Genomic DNA, 23651 nt, shown 5'->3' with positions numbered 1-23651 from the left:
CCCGCAGGCGAGGGGAGAGGCGCGGGGCAGCGGCTCAGCTCCCTGGGGTGCAGATGGCGTGGACCAGCCCGCTTCTGTAGAGGAGGAGCCAGACGTCATCATTCAGAGGGACAGGATGGGTAGAGAAGGTTCTGATAAGATTTCCCCTGGGTCCTGGGGGTCCAGATTCAGAGTCCTTCACCTGGCCGCCCTCCTTCTGGGCTGTCCCCACATCTGTTCTTAAAGGTGCCCTTTTTAGCTTGACACTTTCATAAAAGGAAGGAGAATTTTTTTGTCCAGATTAGCTGTGTGCCTTGTCGGAAAGTGGTTGAAAATATTTCCTCTCCCAGTGAGGCTTCTAAGGAACTTTTAGTGAGGCACTCCTCCAAGCCCTAAAGTTTTCTCCTTCTCAGATTGTTCTAACTCTCTGATGCAATGTGCTTTAATTTTCCCCCCAAATTTAAATATACTTTACTATATTCAATAGATGTTATTTCAAAACTGTGTGTGTGTATTAAAACTATATATGTATACATGTATATACACATATATATGTAATATTTGACTTAGGCATATATTATTTGGGGTAATATTATTTTGAAAACATCAAGAATTTTATTTAAACCTGCATTAAAATCAAGAATACTTGTATGTTACAAATATTGTAAAACACACGTTCATGTTTTATACTTTGGATTTTTATAAGTATAGCATAACTGTATTATTTTGTTTAGATTTTTGTGTTGACTGGTAGAAAGGTTGTTTCTCTCCTTCAAGCACTGTAGAGATAATTTATAGAAAAGCCCAAAGCAGCTATTTTCTGACCAGGAAATTGACATTTGAAGTCGAGTTTCTAGATTGTCACAGAAATCTGTTTTCATGTGTGATCAAAGGTTAATCCGTGTAGGACAGTTAGACTCTTCAGCTCTGTTAACAGTGGAGATGGGACATTTGCCAGAACGCACATCCCAGACAACCTAGTTACAAAAGCAGTAAGGCTGACCCCTGAGGTCAGTGGCCAACCATACAAACAACAGTGCTAAAAGAGCCCAGAAAATTTCTACTCGATCAGAATGGCATTGAGACCAAGGGGATTCTCTGGTCTGGTTGGGTGGGGCCTGGAGAAAAGATTTGCTAACAGTGACAGAACAAAAAATCAAACCAGGCGATTGTTTCATGGTTTTGGGTCATCTGTAAAGGCTGGGTGGTATTTCAGACTAGAACTAGAGGTACAAGGAACAAGAGGGAACAGGGGCAGGCCAGGGCAAGAAGGGCTGTGGACTGTGTTGAAGCTGGGCTATAGTCCCAGCAAGAGAGTGGACACACAGGGGGTAAAGGCCGAGCACATGAGTGATTAAGAGAGAGCTGTGGCTTTTTAGCTCTTTTCACCCCTGCACCCCGTCTCCCCACATGCCAGATACCTGAACACATGGCACCCACGGGCAACTTTGGACCTTCCCTGATGGTGGGGACAAGGCTCCCACTCCAATAAGGACTTGCTGGAGAGACAGAGGCCGTTGGACCTACAAAATGGGGACAGAGCTTGTCAATGAGCCGAATTGGGAAAGGCAGATACTGACAGAATAAATGCATTAAGAGTGATCATTTAAAGTTTCAACTGTGACTCCTTTTCATTTCTTGGTAGCTTTTAAGTTTGATATCATTTTAAATATACTCAGAAAAATTGCAAGAATAGTATAAATAACCCCTCTAGACTCTTTATTCTGATTCTACCAATTGTTTACATTTTGCCCCACTTGCTTTATCATTCTCTCATTTTTTTCCTGAATCATTTGTAAGTTGAGACACTGTGCTCCTTTACCCCTAAATATTAATATTTCAGCATATGTTTCCTTAGAACAAGGGCATTTTCTTATATAACCACAATGCAGTTATCAAGATTAGGAAATCTGGCTCCTTTTAATACCAATAATATTCAAATACCATTCATAATGTTTGATAGTTTCTGTTCTTTTATTTTTTAACTGTCAGAGATTGAAATTTAATTACATTTCTTTTTCCTTCTGACAGTGTTGGGGAGGGAGCACAAGCAACATTTTTTCTTCAAGTGTATTCCATGGGAAGCCTTTGCCAAGTTTACAGAAACGCAGTTGGCAGTCAGTGGGGTTACAGCCTAATGACACCGCTTAGATAAAGCCATCAGAGAGATCAAAGAACTTTCCTGAGTAATGTGCTTGCATATTTGTTTGCCTTGGAATTACATTTTTACAGTGCTGTCTCATTTTAAGAATAACACTGAAATCGCCATTTGTTAAGACCCATGGACATGATCTTTATCTTTTGGCCTTAAACTCAGGGAAGATATTTTGATGATGCAAATTCAATATATTTTCCAGATTTACCCCAATGGGGTTAAATGAGTAGACAGAAGAAAAAGAAAAGTGTTTAACAAGGAAGCAATGTGAAATGTGTTCTGATATAAAAAGCTATCCACGATGTATTCTTAGAGAGGGAGAAGAAATGACAAAACATCATATGCTGTATAATCTCATCAGTTTAAAGCCAGCTGAGGTGACGTGTTGGTGTGCACGTAGAAACACTGTGGAAGTCACGGAAGAAGTGCGTGTCGGCAGTGGCTAACGTGGCAGTGAGACTGGGCAGGTCAGTAGGTGGAGGGTAGTGAAGGGAGAGAATTACTTTTTATTTTTTTCATTTTATAACCTTGAGTTTAAATTTGTTATCATGTACTTTTATTTATTCTGTAGTAATAAAACTGGTGATAGTAGGGAGGGAGAAAATAGAGAAAGAGAGAGAGGATGGTAGTTAAAACAAAACCAAAAGGCAAACATTAAAAACGGTGTGGCTTAGAGAGGAACATCAGCAGGCGGAATTATGAATAAGTTGGAAATCTAAAATGAATCATTTTCTACTTCCAGCTATTTGTACATGGCTTCCAGTTTTTTTCAGCAAGACTCATACATGGGTCTCTTAAAACTTAATTTTCGCTAATGAGTGTATTTTGGTGCTAATTCTGGTAGAGCAGACTGGCTGCTCTATCCCTCTGCGCTTCCTTTTAAATTACAAAGTTGATTAGTCTTCATAGACTTTGATGTGTTAAATTTAGGTTTTGTTTTTATCAGCATCAACTGATCTTCATGCTTCTTCTGTTCCTTCTCTGAAAGCAAGAAGCTTATTCATAAAGAGCAAACAAACATCACAGAGATATTTAACCGTGTACATCATATGATTTCAAATAACTTCTTTCATCAGATCTCCAAATCATTAGAATGATTTTTATAGGTCTGCATGCATTAGGCCTGTTTTTCTTTTAAGTATTTGGTTTTTAAATGGAAATGTGCCCCTTGGCAGAATCGGTATGAGAAGAAATCATGGTGTAGAGGGAATGGGAACTGATAGTCATTGTGTGCCTGGGTCGTGAGGAGCCCGGGTTACCTCAGTCAGTCCTTCCATCAACCATGACTGCACATGGTAATATTTCTGGTTTGTTATTGAGGAACTTGAACCTCAGAGTGGACCCTTTATTTTAGGTTTGTAAATGACAAGTGCATCCTAATTCTGTATTATCAGTATTTAAGCACTTTTTTAGAATCCCCGTGTTTCAATGGTATGTATTACTGATATTCCTGTTAGTTTTATAAGAGCTGGGCTTGATCATTTTAATTCAGAATAACTATACTTAATATCCATCACCCTTTGAAGACTCATATGGTTACATAGAATGTCAATCATCTGTTCTATTCTGTGAACAAGGAGGCAGCAGCTGTTCTTCAGTGTCCACAGTGACATGTACACAGGAGATGGTCTGTAGTGGGTTCAGGCTCAGCAAGAAGAGAGGCATGCGGATTTGCTCTGCAGTCGCAGCTCCGGAGCACATTAGTTTATGACTCTTAATTAAGTAGCATTGACCTACTGTGTGTGTGTCTTGTTCTCAATTTGAGTTTCTCTAAGAGGAGTTCATGGCTAATTTAATTAGTTGAATATGCAGAGTGTGCACTGACTTAAATGATAATCATCCCAGTGAGCCCTTCAACAAGAAGTCTGAATCTTTGGTATCATTAACTGTAGGTAGTTAGAGATGGTTTAGCTTCTAGGGAAGAGTGTCTCTACCACCCCCTATGCTAGTCTCTTTCTGTTCGTCTCCCCCAGTTCAGGCCCCTTGGAGGGGCCCGTCAGGCCTGCCCTCTGGCTTATGCTTTCCTTGTTTCCTGTCAAAACCCTCCATGCAGCAGCCAGAATGATCTTTTAAAAACACCCATCTGTTCTGGTCACTTCTCCGCTTAAACTGCTTCCCATTGTACTCAGATGATGTTGAAAATCTTCATGTGACCTGCAGGGCCTTCCCTCCCCCACCCTCTTGTCCTGACTCTCCTGCTAGGTGGCCTTCTTTGTCTCTTAACACTTGGGTTCCCGCTCCACCTGCCCGCACCCCATCCCACTCCCCTCTTCAGTCTCTCACCCCCAAGCCTCCTCAGCCTCACCCTGACCCCCAAATCTGAATTCACCCCACTCCCCACCACCCAGCCACATTTGCAGTGCACCCCGCACTTTCCTTTTAAGCCCTTGGCACCAGTGTGCTGAGGTGATTGTTTGTGTGGGCCTTGGGGAGGGGGGTGCCCTCAAGAACCCTGCTGGGCCTCCCTGGTCACCTTGACTGAGTGAATGCGTATTTACCCCCCCTTCCTTCAGGGTTAGCCTCACTCACCTCCATTATAACTGGCGGATTGAGAACTGGCTGAAAACTATGACTCCCCATAGCAAATAATTCCGTAGAGTCCCTACACTTAATTCGTGAGGACCTTGGCACCTTCACAGGCCAGTAGGAGAGAGAACTTCAAACAGGTGGCTTTTTCAGAGACTTTATTTGCTTACTTATAGGATTCTTAGATGATTTGGTTTTGGAATACTTGCTCCATTAGCTATACGTGTGATTATCACACTCCAAACTACAGCTCCTGCAGGTCGATCATGAATTTAAAATGGCCAGGAGTTGGCAGGCAAAATTTTGCCTCTAATAGAAATATCTATAATAGGATGTCATGAAACACCATTGAAGAAATAGCTATGGGAGTTCTTTGTGCCCCATCATGCCAATGCTATAGAAATCAAGAATCAGGAAACAGGAACTTGGCATGAGCGGTAAGCCTGGTCCAGCCAACGACTGGCTGTGGGAAAAGCAGTGCACGTGGCTTTAAAGGGTAAACAGGAAACTTCACTTGAAGGTTTCCATTTACAGCTGCTCCACTTTCCCCTCTCTTCTGCCCTTTACACATTAAAAAATTGTCTGGCTCTCTCTGAGATTTTAGAGCAATGTGCCGTGTCCATTTTTACATCATATATTATACATCATACAGAAGCTATAAAAGAGCTCTTGCCAAGAAACAGAAAAAAGGGACCTAAACTTTATACCCCTAGTCTAAGCGATTCTACCGCATAATCATGATGCTCTCAGAGAAAGTACAGACGCACCGTTTGCTGTTACATTTTGTAAACTCATCTTTGATACTTTGGGAGAACCTAGTAAAGATATAGCGGATGGGACATTGTGACAAGACAGCCTCACATTCCCGGAACAGTCCCTTCTGCTCCTCCCCAGGCCCGGACACTGCCACGATGGGCTGCCATAGTGTTCCCCGTCCTGAGCACAGCCCCCCACGGCTGTTCACACAGTGCCTGTCAACTATCCTCACGCCTTCCTGTTTTTAATGTTTTCCAGTGCTGATAGCCCAGCCCAAGGATACTGTTTATGCTTTCCCTGCAACCTGATAATCTCCTAGGTGGAAGTGGGTGCCACAGGGACGATTGCTGGGAAGGGGTGTGCCCAAAGCTCGGGCCTCTACCTGCCTGCTGCTGGCTGGCAGGAATGTGGAGACAGTCGTGTGTCACGCGGGCCTCCCTTGCAGAGGCTCCTGGTGGCAGCCTGGACAGGCCTTGGCAGTGGGCAGCATCTTGGAGAACATCCAGAAAAGGTCTCAGTGTGTCAGGAAAACCTTGACCTGCAGGATGTGGTGTCCTGCCCCACTGGGACTCCATCTCTTGTCATAGAGGGTCCAGCTAAGATTCAAGTCGCCAGGCTTCCTTTGTTCTCTGAGTCCTGCTTTGAAACGGAGGCTGGCCTTTCAGAATGCGACACATCTCTCGCATGCCTCCACCCCCAGCGGACACCACCAAACCTTTGCATTCTGGCTCCTGGGCCATACGGAGCCTTCGTGCACAGTAAACAGCAGTACTCCCTGCGCTGTGTGGGCGCGGCCCCCAGGCCGGGCTCAAGGCTGTGGGGCGAGCTGGGTTTCTCCCCAGCACCCCTCGCACTGGCGGGTGCTCTGCCAGCCTTCCCTCAGCCTCTGCAGGGGCCTTGGTGGAGGCAATGAATTGGCCGAGAGATGGACCAGGTTTTAACCTTTCTAAGACTGTCGTCTTTTGTTTCTTCTCAGAAAACATTAGTACAGCTGGTAGCACATTTCTACCTGGATTTAGGGACCAGCATTTGGCCTCCGGAGCCTGCGGATGTCTCCCCTCCCCTCTACTCTGGTTCTGCCTCCACCCCCCACCCTTGCCTTTCCTCTCCCCTCTGTTTTGAGCCACAGGTACTGACTTAGCTTTACAAGCTGGCCAGCTGTACTTACAGATCAATTTTTAAAAAAGGATTCTGTTAATCAAAAACAGTTCGGGTGGCTCAAAGGCTTTACTTATTTTTGTTGAACTATTTCTGGCCTTGCTCTCTTGTGCTCTTGTTTTTTCCTTGGACTGTTTTATTAGGTGGAGATAAAAATAAGCAGAATACTATAAAACTATATAAGAAAGTCTGTTGCTTAAATTCTTATTTCTCCATAGCCCCATTTAACTGTCAGGTCAGTAGATGTATTGTGGGTCTTTATATTCTGTCTATATCAACAGCCCCAGTAGTGTGAAGTCATGTAGAGAATATTCTTTCCTAAGGCTAAAGACTCTGCTATGGTTAGCTTGATTAATTCTTGCCATATTATTTCTACTAGTATTATTATCAGCAACCATTTATTAAGTGCCTAATATGTGCTAAGCACTTTTATACATTTTATTTCTCGTTCTCCCAATGGTCCCTAAAGATGGGTGTTATTATTCCAGGCCCTTTAGCCAGGAAACTGAGGTAAAAACTTACTGAAGTAAAAACTTACTGAGGTAAAAACTTACTGAAGTTCATGTGGTGGAATTAGAATTAAGACCCCGTTCTTGTGTGAGTCCAGTGTGTGCATGCTTCCCATAACATCAGAGCTTCTTGTTTTTCCCCACTGAAGTCCCTGAATGCAGATGAAATCAACATTTTATGCCCGGATCTAGACCCTTTGTAGCTAGACATAGCCAGCAGCAAGCTCAAAATCTCTTTGAAGTCTCAAGCTTTAATCTTTAAAATTTATGCAAATTTAGCTTTCTACTTTATAATGTAAAAGTATAAAAATAATCCTCTAAACTACTTGACATAAAATAAAATTTAAGCTCCAGAAAGAGCTCCTGTTAGCCCCTGTCACATCCGGGCCTGCCCTGCTGGCTGCCACCCCGGGGGGCTGCACACTTCAGTGTGAGAAGGTCAGCACTGTGGTGCATCTCAGTGAAATCTTTAATACCTGTAGTTCTGATAAACCTTTCAGGTATGGAACAACCTTCACATGGCCAATCCACAACCACAGAAGCCTTCCTCACAGAGAGTAGAGTCCTGATACTTCCTAGACAAATCCTAAATTGTCTCTGTTGATTCTTCAGAGATCTTTGAGTGACCTCTATCTGGCTGGAAGTTTAGAGATTATTTAGTCTTGTGGTTTGGAAACTTCTATTTTTAAAAAAAGCAAAAGTCATCTTTCAAATGAAATTGCTCTTGGAACCTTATCAAACATAAAAGTGAAAACACTAGTTTACCTGGGGGCTGAAGGCTCTGTTTGCATGGGGCCCTTGCCTGCGGGAATTCGGGGCTCTGCTGAAGGATAAGGTTCCGAACCCCTGGATCAGATTCAGAGCACTTGTTTACAGATAAGGAGACTGAGGCCAGAGAGCTCAGAGGATGTGTTTGTGCTGACTCAGCTGATTAGCAAGAAAGCCAGGAGTAGATCCTAAGAATGAAGCCTACCGAGCTCTTCCAAGACTCTTGAAGGCCCTTGTGGTTTTCATGTGCTGTGAATACTATATCCTAACTGCTCTCAGAGGTCCTGGAGGGCTGGGGAGTGGGAATGTTAAGGAGAACTCCGGCCAGGGGCCTTCCATGGTGTGGGTCAGTGTCCATGGCAGTTAAAGGCATAGCTCTTTCCCAGTGCATATGGCGATTTAAGAATGGTTGGGTCAGGCCATTGAAGCTGTTGAGGTGTTAGAGTGTGTTGGGATCCAGGGAAAGGCTCTGCAAGGGAATGTCAACCAGGGGCCCAAAGAAGGCATTATCAAAGGACTCAGCCAGACCACTATACACCCCAGTGGCCGGGGTGGTGGAGGTGTGTAGGAGTGACATTGCGTAACCACCATACAAATGTGCTGGGTCACCTCTGAAGAACTACTGACCTCAGGTTTAAGCTGGCCTTGTGCTGACTGTCATGTGGGCGCCTTATTAATCATGGCTTTGGTAATTCCTGTTCGTTTTATTCTGATTTTCAGAAAGCTTGAAGTGGCTTTTAATCTTCTATGAAGATATGAACTACTCCACGATCTAGATTTACTAATACAGTCACCTCTCATTTTTCAATACATCACTTCAGTGCCAATAAGCCCTATGACAAGGAAGCCCAGTATCTAACTCCCCAATTTCCCCACCTCTGGAGGATTTTATAGTCGAAGGGAGTTACTCCCACCTCCACTGTTAACTAAGAGAGAAGAGCTGTCTTCTCATTCCCCTGTTGCCACTATCCCTTGCTGCCAGGCACCATGCACATTCAGATGACTGCCACTTGAAGACCACTGCAGGCCAGCCAACCTACCAGTCCAGCCTCTGGGCAGACAGGCACAGTGGGTGATCCCCCGGCCTCAGTGTTGGGGCTCAGCCAGGGATGAACAGTGAAAACTGAGTCTCTCTCCCATGTGACCCTCAGCCACCCAGATCTCTTTCCCAGAGACACTCATTGTTGCTACTTTCTTGTATATCCATCCAGAAAGAGTCTACACATTTACAGATCTTTATGGATGTTCACAAACACACATCTATTCTTTTACTTCTACAAAATAGTAGCATACTCTACACATAGTGCTGTAGTTTGCTTTTAAAATTTTTGACAATATATTGTGGAGATCACTTCATATCGGCACATGTGGTGGTGCTTCATTCTTTTTCATGGCTGTGTAATATTCCAACATCATCTGTTTATCAAGAAATAACCCATCTTCATCTACTTCTCAGGAAGTAACCCAGATGTTATCTACTTTGTGGACGTTTGGATTATTTCCTGCTTGTTGTTGTTGTTTTGTTTGCTATTATAAACAGATAGGTGTGTTTACATATGTATTCTTGTATTTTAGGAGGCTCTACCTCTGTCCTCTAAGGGAGGCTCCTTGCTCAGTCAAAGGAATTACTCATTTTAAAATGTGACAGATACTTCCAAATTGCCTTCCACTGAGGTTGTATCATTTTATACCCCAATAAGCAGTATATGAGAGAACTTGTTTTCCACATTCTCACTAATAATGTTATCTAACTTTTTGAAACCTCTCCAAATCTGACAAGTAAAATATGATACTGCACTATAGTTTGAACGTGCCTTTCTGTCAGTGTCTAGGGCACTGTCTGCACATAGTAGGTGCTCAATATGTCCTGAGCTCCAGCCCGCACTCGGGCTCCCAAAGGGCCGCTCTTTTTTTCTGTTCCCAGGAGCTGCTTCTGTGGTGATGTGCCCCATGAGCGAGCAACAGCCCACAGGCTATGGAGCTGAAGGAAGGCGAAGTCCCATTCATTCAGGGGTCAAGAAGGTGCTTCCCTGGAGTTCATGAGAATTGACATTGAGGTGCCTGAGACAAAGGACACCGTCAGCATCCAAAACATTCCTAAGCAAAGCACAATTGCTCCTTTAATTTACATGAATTCTTTCTTTTAGGCGCCCAGTAGGGAGTTGCTAACAGTAAGAGGAACTTACAGTAATTCAAAAGGCTTTGTGTGGGGAGGCGGCCACAAAGTCTTCCTAGAACAAATCCCCATCCCTGTCTCCTCTCTTTGGGCCTGTTTTGTTCTGAGTCCAGCAGGATATCATGCCGAGAAATGTGTTTAATCAATGCTCTCTGGTGAGGAGGAAGAGTAGACGGTGTCATGAGAAAGAAGGGAATCAGAATTGGGAAGTCATCAAAGGAAATGTCAGGAATTCAGGGTGCAAGATTGGTCCTGCGGGCATGTTTGAGTGTTGAGGTAATTCTGAGGCAGAGAAATTCATGATTTTTAATGTTTGCATGCAGGTGTTGGTATAGTTGCCTCGGAATGACAGCAAAAATGGATTAAGAAATAAAAGCTAGTCACATCTTGACTGGAAGAAGGCTCTTTTGAGAAATCATCAATGTTACATTACAAACACCATTCAAATATACCAAATGGGCCAGATGGTTGCTCGAATATTGCAGATTGCCAGCTGCCCATTGCTACAGATGAAGTCTTTTCTGCTGACGCCTGTGTAACCCACCAGCACATCATAGAGTGTTGATTCTTTTGATGCTGGTTAACATTTGTGTCATCATAATTAGAAACCATAAATATACATGACACCCTGCAATAAATAGAATTGCCCAGCTTTCATTCGGAAAGGGGAGGAGGCTGTGTTATTACCTGACAAGAGAGGATGTTAGATATTCCTTTAGCATTCTTAGTAAATGCCACACCGCTCTCATAGGATGCTCTAGATCGCTTTACGCTCACCACGCCTTCAGAACAGAACAGAACCGACCTTGAGGGCTAATAGACATCCCTGAGCCCCAGGTTTTAAGGCATACCTGGACCGAAAGTCAGGGGGATACAATTCAGGGGAATCCAAACAGTTCTAAACGAAGCCAGACTCTTCTATTTGACAACATAGCAACAGTTCCTTGGAGGTCACAAAACGGGCAGGTGTACTTTGTAAAAGGAAGTAGGTAAATGAAAGCAAATCAGCTTCTTTCAAAGCAGACCTTTTCTAAGGATGCATTTCTTTTTGCTTTGAAAGAAAACTGATTCAGTGTCATTCACCTATTTAGTTGTATCTGCATCTATAAAAACTAAGTGTTTTTCCCCTCTGCCAAAACCTGAGCATGTGTTTGTAGGAGTGAGAAGCAGGGCAGGAGGTGGAGGGAGGGTAAAAGACCACACAATTCAGTTAATCAGTCACAAATACATAAATGAGTTGCCTGAGATAGCCCCCCTCCCTGCTGGGGGCACACTCAGCCCTACCCAGGAGGACCTCTTTAGAATGCAGCATCTTTATTTTAGGCCACTGATCCCAGATAGCATGTTTCAAGGCGCTATAAATACAAGACTCAGATGCTTCCCGATGACTAACGTTTCTGCTTTTTAACGTGTAAATAAATGAATGCGCCAAGTGAGTAAATATCTGTGCATTGAGTTTACAATCTTGTCTTTCAGAAATATCGACAGTACATGGCAGGACTTCTGGCTCCTCCTTATGGTGTTATGGAAACGGGCTCTAACAATGACAGTAAGTGAAAAACGTGAACATTTTGTATCTAAAAATGTGGTGTGTGGTGTGTGTTTTCATGTGACAAAAAAATAAGTCCTACACCAGCTTGACAGATTAAGTTTCCAGACTCTTGTGGATAAACAGACTTGCCAGCCCACATGGGTTATTTTTTAAATTGTTAACAGTATTAGTTTGCGGCTTTCGCTGATGTTCTGGTGCTAGTTGAAACTTCAGCATACTTAGAGTGCTCTCTCAGAATCTCTTCGTTTTAGAGCAAAATCTAGTGTTGTTTCTGGGCTCTTTTAAAAATGGGATTTATGAGCTTTGTTTATCTTGGACACTTCACACCCGAGAGCCCTGCCTCTTGCTCATGTTGATGTTATTGATCAAGGAGGGAAGCTGCGTGAGTCAATGTTCTCCTTAAATCACAGCCTCTCCAAACTCCAGGCCTTTCATAAGAGACCAGCCTCTATATGATCAAAAAAGAAAGGCAGTTTTTCTCTGTGATGCACTTTTCTAGCAGGTTCCCACTAGACTCCAAGAAATCTCGTGTCCTGAATCTGTTTATCTGTTTGTGCGTGCTGGAAGCATCTGGTTAGCACTCATTACTGTCCCTGGGAGACGCTCGTTGCATCTCTAAGCCCCCTTATTTGGCTCCTGCACGTTTACATGTGACAAGGTACCAAGTACTGGGGTTTTTTGACACAGTGACAGAGCAGGCAGCACTTCCACTCCAGGCACCTTCAGAGCCCGAGCATCACCCTTCGGGTCCTCTTCCTTGCTCCTCGAGTCTGCATCTTAATCCCGGACGTGTCACTTTCTACAGGTGATTCTCCTTCCAGCTCGACCGAGACCTGAGCGAGCTTCCTCACCTTCCTCCTCTGCTCCGCAATTCCTGTGCGGCCTCTGCGCCTCCTGTTTCTTTTCTGTCCTGGGGGAGAAGGGCAGGTCCTTCTTTCCTTTGCTCCCCTGCTTTGACTTTTCTCTCCTGGCTGATCAAGGGCTGGCTGGCTCATGAGGAGTGCCTGAGTTGAAGTCCCAGCTGTGCTGTCTTCAAGCTGTGTGATGTTGGGCAAAGCACTTAGTCTCTCTGTGCCTCAGTTTCCTCACAGGATTATTGTGAGGATTAAATGAAGCAAAACTTGTCAAGTGTTAAGAAGAGTTCCAAGCATATAATTAGCACCCAAAGGGTGTTAGCTCTTATTTCCTCACCACCAGTCACTCTTTAACCCCTTCAAGTCTACCTTCTGCCCCATACTTCTTGACTCAAATTACTCTGCAGCTTCCACTGACCAATAACCAGACTCAGTCATTACCACTCCCAGCCTCTCCAACTTTGAGTGAGACTTTCCACGTCAAGACTCCATCCAGGTTTCAGGCTCCACTGCACCATCCTGGTTTCCTTGTATCTCTCTTGGTCACTTGCATGTTTGTCTCTTTTATAGGTTCTTCCTTTCATTCAAAGGTTTTAGGCATTACTCAAGAGTCTAGCCTTTGCTGTTTTCTCTATACTTTCTCATGACCATTGCATCCTTTCTTGCAATTGATAGCAGTACTTCCCCAACCAATACCTGTGATTCCTCCAAAGGGCAGCCTAGCTTTCCAAATGACTGCTGGTTCTCTTTCCATCCAATGTCCTGTTGGCTTATTAAACTCCACATGTCAGTAACAGAACACATCCTGATTCTCACAAAACCAATCCTTCTTCTGCAAGTGCATTTTCATTCATAATTGCTCTTCTCCATGAACCAGGCTTTAAACCCCAGCTGTTCTGGAGCCCTCCTTTCTCTTACCTCCACTCACTGAGGTTAGTCACGTGTCCATCCCCTGCTCCCCCTTTTGTCCTGTTCACATTCTTTCATTTCTGTTCCCTCCACAACCACCTGGCTGAGGGCTTCATCACTCTTGACCTGAGGGCAAGAACGACTTCGCTGGCTCTAGCCTTCAGTATCTCGCCTCTGGTCTACCCTATGCTTACCTGACTTATGCAGAACTTTTTAGAAATTTACTTTCTGTTGTGAAAAATTTCAGACATACAGGATGATACAGTTAACACCCATGTTCTTATCACTGCAATTTAATTAATAGCTTAATATTTAAATAGTATGTATTTATTAACTTAATGTGCATTTTAAAATTAATATTTTGCTATAATTCTTTCTTTTAATCATACACATTTTGCACCACATGCTTCAACAGGTATTTTTGAAAATAAAAACTTTTCCATGCATGATCTTAACACTATTATCACATATAATAACTGGTATGGTTTTCCTTAATAATATCTACTACCTAGTGCATATTCACATTTCCCCAACTGAATATCTTTATAGCTCGTTGCTCAAACTGGACCTCAAACAAGGACCTGCCATTGAACCTTGTTTTTATGTCTTAAGTGCCTGTTACTTATGAACAGTCCCTTTCCTTCTTTTTCCTGTTGCTCAAAACAACTGAATAATTGTTTGTCACTTGCCATGGAAGGTGAATTCTAGGACTGCTAATGCCTTAGCCCAACTCTCAAGTTCCTGCATGGCCCCAAGTCACCTTTTCAATATAATTTCTCTATAGAGACCCTAATTTCCAGGCACTCATTTATGGTGATTTGTGCAACCGTGTATTTCTCTTATTAAACCTCCCAAGATGTAAGCCACACTCCTGTATCTCCTCATTCAGTCAATTCCAGTTCTTTCAAGTGGTTGTTGAATGAATGGGTGGGTGGGTGGGTGGATAGATGGATGGATGGATGGATGGATGGATGGATGGATGGATGGATGGATGGATTGATTCAGGATGAGTTTCAGAGTGTAGACATTAAGCCACCCTTACTTCTGACACATCTGGGCAGTGATAACAAACCTGCCCATTATATTCTCTGTTTATATCCTGGTGCTATCCCAGTTTGGGAGCCAACGTGTGACTCGGGAATGCTTCCAAATAGTCTTTTCCATTCTTTTCTCTCCTGAACTGTATTGCTGCCCATTAGATGGACACGCTCAGTTCTTTTCATGACAGTATTGTAAATCAGTATAGTCTCATATTAAACACAGAATGTTGTTTACTCAGAATTTGGACCTGTAGTACTATACTTTAACACGGCAAACCACCTCTCACTGCCCCCAGTGGTTCGAAACTAAAGTGCAGAGGACCGGGACCTGCCTGTAGTAGATGCTCATGAAATGTTTGCAAATGAATGAACAAAGAAGTGAATGGATGAATGTTTAACTCTTTTGCTCAGAAAACTGAGATAGCCCTGGAAATAGCGATTGCCCTGCTCAGCCCTGACCTGGAGGCAGCAGGAGTTTGCTTCCATTGGGTTTTTCCCCGATGGAAGATGTTTCTGGTGGGTTTCATGTGCAAGCTGTCCCTAGGTTCAGATCCCTGGAGCAGTGTGATGTGAGGTGGTCTGAAATGTAAAAATACAAACATGCCACTTATACTTGATATATCTGTTTGAAATTCTAAGTGTTCTAGTGCCCAAGACAGAGGACCTAGTTGCTCCCATGGTGGAAATGAGTCAGGGATACATTTCTACCTCTGGAAAAGTAAAGCATATGGGAGAAAAGCAAAATCAGCCTAAGATTTTGTTGTCTGGCTCTCAGCCCCGGCTCATTCCTTGATTTATTTATGTTACAGATGTGATAGCTGCTGCTCTTTTTCTAAGCAGTGTTATGTAGTTTGTTTGTTTGTTTTTTAAAAACACCAAAATTTTACTTGGTTTAATTCAGCAGAGGATTTCAGTTCCATTTTACGAATTGATCTTACAGTCATGCTTTCTCTCTCCTTTTCCTCTTCTAGGGATTCCTGACAAGGAGAATGTGAGTAGCTACTCTCTCTGCCTAGCTCCTAAAAACTGTCAAAAGGTAAAAAATAATCATGGTAACCTCGCCAGCAAAGAGAGCTCTTTATCCACACTCAACAGAGCAGTAAATACTGTTCTAATCTTATTCTGGCATCTTTGGTCAGTCACTTTGATGTATAAAGGTGAGAAGGTCATTACCATGGCATGGTCGTCACATGCCCTTGACATTAAGTAGCCCAAAAAAAGGTTATTCCAGGGGCAACGAGTCCAAGTGTTGTTTTCTTTTTCCCATGATGCGTACAGAGCAGTAGAACAAATCACTAGGTTAATGGCCTGTAGAAAATGTGTTGTTTTTTCTTCGTAGGAATACAAAATATGAAATTCAGGGTCAGATGATGAATTTGCCTAATTGTATTCAAGTGCATTAAAGTTATTATTTCCCTTTGGAAGCTGAAAATAATTAGTTGCTATAGTAGTTTAGGGAAAAGAGGTGAGTGTAGAAGGTTTAGAAACCTTTCCTAAGGAACAGTACCAAGCATGCGTTCTAACGATGGTAGTGCCATAGTGACATCACCTTTGCATGTAAATAATTGTAACGATGTTAATTATATTAACTGGACTCTAAAATTAGACAACATGGAAGGGTTACTGATGGAAGTGTCTCGTGATTCATCTGAAGTGGGGCTTGGTGGCTCTCAGATGGGTCATCTTGCCAGTTGTGTTCCTTGATTGCTAGACCCAAGTGGCAATGTTACAAAATGGTCACCCTTTTCTTTCCCTGCTTTCAGTCCTATGTCTGCGGGCTAAGACATTGTCTTAATTAAATTCAGATTCTTTCTGTGTTCCTTTTCAGAGATCTGACTCTAGCTTTCTTTGGGTCTTCCTCTTCTCATAGTCTTGGTTTTAAAGGCCTGGGTGGGAACTCTGGACCATTGCTGTACCACTACAAATTTGGGGTCAAGACCCAGCAGTGTCACTTCAAATGTCACACCAAAATTTTACTTGGCTTGTTTCAGCAAAGGATTTTGGTTCCTCCCTGGTGGGCCCTGTGCAAGCTGCTTGGCTTCTCCAAACATTCTTGCCTTATCTTCAAAATGTGGGTGTTAGTCCTGATTATCCTAAAAGGCCATTATGAATATTGAATGAGATAATCTGTGGGAAACATAGAGACATTACAGTAGAGCTCAGTAAATGTTAGGACTATTATTATAATTATTATTTTCTCAAGCCTTCTATCATTTTCTAGCTATCTTTCCTTGTCTGAAAATGTCCTGTCCTTTATAAAATAACTGTTTTTGAGGGGCTTTTTTGCCTTCATGGCTCTCTTTAAAGTACCTTTCTTCAGTGAAACTTTCCATTGATCATTTGCCATTTAAAAGGATATCTTTAGCCGCAGAAAACTGTATGGTGATTACCAGAGGGAAAGAGGGTAGGGGGAGTAGAAGAGGGTATGGGGGGTGGTGATGGAAGAAGACTTGACTTGGGGTGGTGAACACACAATACAGTATACAGATGATATACTATAGAATTGGACACCCGAAACCTATATAATTTTATTAATCAATTTCACCCCAATAAATTCAATTAAAAAAAACAAAAACTGTGTGTGTTGGATAAAGTTCTAGATAACCAGGTTCATGGAGAGTCTAAAGCCATAGCCTTTAGAGCCCAAAGTGACACACTGATTCTGCCACCAGTTTGGACACGTATGTCCCAAAACACACTGTAACAAAAAGTACACAGGTCATCAGCCAAATGAAGATGATAAAAGGGCCTGCTGCTTCCTCCTCCAGGGACTATCAGTGATGTGGAAAGCGCACAGAATGGCCAAACCCCAGGGGGTCTAAAATAACCTAAGCTTCAAAAGGAAGCTCTTTTCTCTTAGGCCTCTGGTGACCTTTAGTTTGGACCTCCCTGCAGTGGGACAACAGGCTCAACATTCTAAGCAGAAAGTCTACCAGCTGTCATCATGTAGCTCACTTTGTGACAAAATAGGAATTTGAAGCTTATAGCAAGTTAGGTACAATGATTTAGGGGTTGGCCAGGTAGTCTCCCCTGAATTAGTTGTGCTGTCTGCTTATTTGCATTTGTTTGGGCCATTCTGTGTCACATCTTCTGGCAAAAGGAAAAACACACGTTTTCTCCATCAGCAAATAGAGTGGATGTAATGTCACCCTGTGCTCTCAGGAAGCCTCTCCAGTGCCATCAGTCAAAGTACAGCAAATGAGATGAAAGACATTCGTGAGCAGAGCTGAAACTCTAGAAAGATAAAAAGAAGCTTAAGATCCTTAAAGTGGTGTTCATTTAAGTTTTTCCTTTAGAAGAGACAAGTTGTGTTGTGATGGTTTCTTTTAATACTTTACCTTCTTTAACTACAATGCTGGGCAATATTATATTCCCTTTATGTTTCTAAATAGCAATAATACGCCTGTGACTGAAAAAAAAGCTCTTAGACTATTATTTCGGTGTCCAAACAGAGTCTTTGTGGAAAGAATATATTCTCCTTTCCAGCTCTTACTCTCGATTTTGTTAATCACCATGTTCAATTTTTAATAAAATATGCAGATGTCAGTAAGTAGTGTTTTTTACTTGCCTTGCCAGCTATATTTTATTTCCAGACCAGGCTTACCTTGCATAAAAAGAACTTTCTTTTGATAAATCGTACTTTTGTAGAAACAAATGGGCTGGCAGTTAATTTGCTGGATTATATTGTTTATTACTTATTGTAATTGATAGAGATTCTTGACTTTAGATACCACAGGATACTGGAACCTATAAAATAATTGATGAAAATATTAGAAAAACGACCATTGAGCCAATAAAGCAAGTAGACTATATTGATAGGGTTGTGATTGTTTGGGGCTGTTGGGTTTATAAAGAATTTTTTTTCTTTGATCTGTTTAAGTTGTATATTTTCTGTTTTCTATCTGTGCCATACCTGACTGCCCATGTTCAACACAAAAGCTAAAATAATCACAGTAAAAGAAAGCTTTATGGTTGAACATTACGGTTGCCCTTAGAAAGAATGAGCTTGTCTGTAATTTTTGCTACTTACGTAGATTGTGTTGCTTGCTGTGCTGTGTCCTTTTGGGAGACAACTGCTATGGAGTTTCGCAGTCTTAGAAGTTTATGCTTTTCTTCTTAAATGTGCAAGAAGCCAGAAAATAAACTCAGGAAGATTTTACAAAGTAATCCCATTTCCTGACTTATAACATCTTGCTCCCAAAAAGATCATCTGAGATCTTTATTTTTTAGGCAGTTATAGTATTGATTGTGTCACCAGCAAGCTTCTTGCTAGATACGAGAGAGTACTTCCCAGTATAAAACACTCTCAATGCAGAGGTCAAAGGTTTCCACAGCGCTAGAGGAACTGATGCTGGCTATTAGTAATGAGCAAGCTCGGGGGAGGGTCTTATAAAACTATTTGTAGGTCTCATTTAAAAAAGATGACTTTAAGTTTGTCAAACTTTTAAAATCACAGGTCGCCCAGCCGGGCGTGGCTTAGCGGTTGAGCGTCGACCTAGGATCCAGGCGATCAGGGTTCGATTCCTGGTCAGGGCACATGCCCGGGTTGCGGGTTCAATCCCCAATGACACTCTCATCATTGACGTTTCTGTCTGCGTGTCTGTCTCTCTCCTTTCCTCTCTCTGAAATCAATAAAAATATATTTAAAATAATAATAATAATAAAAAATAAAATAAAAATCACAGGTCATTTATATGAAGAATGATTTTCAGAAATTATTATAAAGACATAAGGTTTTACATGGCAAATGGTAAGGAAGTAATCTACACAGTTTGTGAAAATTCTCATTAAGAAGAGGGTAATAAATAAAGTAATAATAAACAACTATTAGGGTTCAAAGGTTAGGAATTTTAGGAATTTTTAGGGACTATAATAACATTTATCTCTATTGCTCTTTTTCAAGGTGAGAGAAAACAAATTAGAATGTTTTACACCAAATAAATAACAACATCTTATTTTACAGTTATACGTTAGCTATGATCCTGGGCCAGATAAAGAAAACTGTAGGCGTGTATCCTGATACAAACTTAACCTGTAAAAAACTTAGACAATCCCACAAAACCCTGTAAAACCTTTCAACTTCACCTTTAGAACACTGACTGAGTGAAACGAGCAGTTTTCTGCAGAGCACAGAAGTTTTGAAAATCCTGCCTGAACAGGGCTGGCGCGCAGAGCTTATCGGGGTGTGTTGGCGAGTCCGCGGGCCTGCCCAGCCCGCTCCGGGCGAGAGTGGCTTCCCTGGGGCCGCCACCACCCTCGGACAGCACGGGTGTCACGTGGCTGGGGTGCAGGTCCCTGCACAGGAGAGCAAACCTCCCAAAGGCTGGAGACTCGGAAAACCCTGAGCCTCCTTGTTTTGAGTGTTGAAGGACAAATTGCTTACCGCCCAAGTGAAGATTAGACCTAGGGGCGGCTGACCCCGTTCCGTGCGACGTCTGGTGTGTAAATAGTCACTTCTTCAGCTGGCCTATTGGAATGCGTAGCTCAGCGAGCCAAGACTTGCTTTGCCCAGCCTCCTGGAGAACACCAGTGACAATGTCCAAGGTGCCAAGGACAGCTTCAGCTCTCTGAAGACATGTTTGTGTTTGTGAGTTACTCGTTTTACGGGGCGCAGTGCCCCTGCTGAATTGTTTCTGCTTTTCAGTCCATCTGTTCCTCTCTGTTGTGAAAGCTGACCCTACCGTCTCTGTCTCTTGCTTCTGCGGTGGTATATTGATTGAATTTTTAGGGGAATGTGTGGTTGGCCTTCAGCTAAAGAGTAAACAGTGAATGCAGATGGCATTCTAAGAGCCTAACCTGGTGTGTCAATCAGACCACGTGTTTGTTGCCTCTAACTGCTCTCAGCCAGGTTCACGGGACTTGCTTGCCGGGAGTTTGCTTGGCAAAGGGCCACATATTAGGGTGCATTTGGGCGGTGCCTTGTTAACATATTTTAGAATTATGTTTATAATATTACGAATTACATTTGGTGATTGTTTTAATGTTCCGATTTTGGTTCCTCTACATTTAAAAAGTTTCTTTGGGACATAGAACTTTTTCATGTTGCTGCCAGGCTGATAGTTTTTTCGGGTTGTCACTGATAGTTTTCTAGGGTTGCTTTGAATATATTCTCTTAATCATTTCTGTAATCAGAATTTGACTTGGCCAGATATCACAGAGAGAACCTGGATAGCGTTTAATAGTTAAACATCATCAGAATGAAAGAAATGAGATTTCCCAATCTCTTTAGCCAACAGCTTCTCCCGGTTCTCACTTTAAAAAAAGAGCATGGCCTTGAGGTGAGCCTGCTCAGTATTAGCTCGCTGCTGAGAATTAGTTCCACTGTCAGCGGGGACGAGCAACATAATCTCATGTTGATAATTATGTGCTCTACTGCTGATCCCCAAGTTATGGGAGAGGGAATTGTCTTCAGAAATATCTCATCCTGTGCTGCAGGCAATTATGTTCATCACCAGTAACTTTGGGCTGCTAGCGCGTTTATCTCCACTGATTGTGAGAATAAAATATATAGTATCATTTATGTTTGATGACTTTGAATTTTTATTGTTCTTGTTTTGAGAAATTGAAACCAAATTATTTGCAAAATATGTCTTATGTTTAGGAGAGAAAATTGTAGTGTTCTCAGATTGGGTAAATTAATCTAGTGATTACATGTCATTTAGGACTTGGATTCTCTTCTAATAACAATTCTGTGTCAGACAGGCTCCCCTGAGTCCATAGATATTAAAATATTCTGTACTCATTGTCTTTACCTTTAGGTAAAATTGCATTGAAGAGAGATAGACGGTAGATATGCACATGCACATACATGCATATATAGACACATACATATGTTTGATTATATAAATATATATTTAACTATTTCCATTCTTAAATTTTCAGGAAAGGAAGTTGTCAAGCCACCTTTAGTAATATGACCTGGCATTCATATTGCCAATTTTTATGAATGTTTAAGTTCTCTTCACTTCAACTTAGTTTTATTTTCTATTTTCCTTCAGTCAAAGAGTAATTCAGAAATACCCATAGAATATGCCATCTGTTTGCTCGAAAACCTTTCATTTATCATGGGTACATCCATCAATCCCAGGCCCATGTGGGGCTACTAAAATAAAATATGGTACCTTCAGGGAACTGCAGTCAGCAGATGGAGAAGTGTGAACACAAAAGTACAATGAAGTGTCACGGGCACATGTGGGCAGAGAGTGTGGCATGAGGACATGGCCTTAGGAGCTCTCGGGCTTGAGTTGACGTCCAGCTCTGCCACTTACTACCCAAGTGAAGGTGGACAAGTTAGTTAACCTCCTTGGTCCTCTGTTTCCTCATCTACAGAGTAGGAGTAATGGTAGTGTCTTACCCCAGGAGACTTCCAGGGGGATTAATGAGATGAAGCGTGCCAAGCGCTTAGCCAGTGCTGCAAGCCACAGTGTGCTCTCAGGAGACACATGGGGGGTCTTTGCATTCTCAGGGAAGGGGGGGCTCAGAGCAGGCCTCACAGAGGAGGAAATGCCTGCATGCACTCTTGGTGGAAATGGATGTTATCCAGGTGGAAAGGAAAGGAGAATATTGCATGAACAAAGTAGCAGAGTTCCAGAACCTTCTCTTTTGAGGCTAATTTCATAGGATCTGAATTTAAAACTGTTCATTATTGTGGATACTCTGCTTTCTAGAATCCCTTTCAAAGTAATCCAAATCTGGCTTCCAAGCTTCAAGCATTTCCTGGTCTCAACAAAACACCATATTTTTAACCCCTCAAGCTTGATCTGTTTTGAATGCAGATGGGGAATGAGCTTGAATTTCCCACTATTTGTACCTCCCAATATCATGTTTTCTTTTTTAAACGACAGATCTAGATGGCTGATGCCTCAGAAGCCTGCTGTTCGCTCTGATCCCCAGCTCCTTTCCTGCAGTGATTGCCCCGTCGGTGCTCCCTCAGGCCTGATGTTCTCCTGTGTTCTTTCCCCCTTTCCTTGAATGAATCACTCAGCAAAGCTCTCTATTGAATCTTGCCCTCTTTTACCTTTTCCATTTGTCAAGGTCATTTTAAATTTCATTCCAGTTCTAAGTACCAGCCACCCCCACCCAAATGGGTATCATTGTCAAAATTAATAAGAATGCTTTTGATTCCATAGTAAAGGCATTGATCAGCATGTTAAATCTACCAGCATTCAGCAGATGACTTAACCTTGTGGAATTTAATTTGTACTAATTTATTTGTATACATGATAACATAATAACATTACTTAGGAAAATATACTATGAGGGGAATACTAGATAAAAAACAAGTACTAAGTCATTAAAGTCACTCTGTCATGCTTTTCACTCACCTGTAATTTGGAAGAAAAGGAAGAAGACATTTTCTATCTCAGGAGGCATTAGTATGAATGAGTTCAATACTCATTTATTTTTAGAGTCCATGTCCCCAGAAATGCATCAGTTTTTGTCCCTGGCACTTAATAGCCAGTGACATTGTACAAGTCACTTACCTCCATGAGCTTCAGTTTCCTCAGCGATAAAATGGTGATCCCTGAACTACCACAATAAAAGAATTTGGGGGACATCAATTAAGATAAAACATGGGGAAAATCCCCAAACTTGACACCCCTCTAAAAAACACCACCACATCATATTGTCTGGAGCTTAATTCTAAATAAGATCATACCCTTGTCTGTAGCCTCAGCCCGAGGACAGTTTTCTGGCCTGCGGGCTCACTGAGGTTGGCCAGTGGGTTCTGGTGTATATGGAGATTGGGTCTGGGAAGCTTTATAAAGTTGCTCTTGCATCCTGTTAGGACTCAGTCCAGTTCTGAGTTCTGGGAAGAACTTAGGATGCCAAACGGAAAGCCATCCATCTTAATGTCCATATAATTTGGCTCAGCCAGGAGAAGGAGAAATTCCCAAGTCACACCAAGCGCTCACTTGGTGCTGTAATTTGATAACTCGATCGCAGACAAAGTGAGGAAACCACACCCTAAGTTCACTGCAAAGATGGACCAGGATAGAGTCCGAGCAGGAACATGAAGATAGCTGAAGAAGGCGCCTGGCTTGTTTGGGGCCCAGCAGAGAATCATGGATGTTATCACAGCAGCCCACCCTGGACCTTCTAGTTTTAGGGTATGTGAGGTTTTTCAATATTATGTTTAATCAATCCTCTTAAAGTGTTAAAGGATTGCAATGTCTAGTAAAGGGATTTGTAACATATATGCAAAAATGGCTCTGTCATTTGACAAGGTATTATTTTAAATGACTAAAGCAGATAATGGTCCCCCTCCC

The 23651-nt window shown here is 42.3% G+C and overlaps 1 protein-coding gene across 5 annotated transcripts in view; it reads left to right on the top strand.

Moving 5' to 3' along the window:
• RAPGEF4 (Rap guanine nucleotide exchange factor 4) overlaps positions 1-23651 on the top strand; it is a 249417-nt gene that overhangs the window by 123868 nt on the left and 101898 nt on the right. For 2 of the 5 annotated variants that reach the window (XM_081143389.1, XM_081143390.1), the window contains 2 exons: positions 11504-11576; positions 15354-15373. In XM_081143389.1, coding sequence (XP_080999515.1) covers positions 11504-11576; positions 15354-15373 — 93 coding nt within the window. Of the gene's footprint in view, positions 1-11503; positions 11590-15353; positions 15374-19681; positions 19927-23651 lie in introns of those variants that run through there. The other 3 variants (XM_081143393.1, XM_081143392.1, XM_081143391.1) reach the window with 2 other exon arrangements.

Source organism: Miniopterus schreibersii, assembly GCF_964146895.1.
Source record: "Miniopterus schreibersii genome assembly, chromosome: 7".
NCBI lineage: Eukaryota > Metazoa > Chordata > Mammalia > Chiroptera > Miniopteridae > Miniopterus > Miniopterus schreibersii.
Note: the sequence above shows the minus strand (reverse complement) of the source record. Positions and strands in the feature narration are given on the sequence as shown.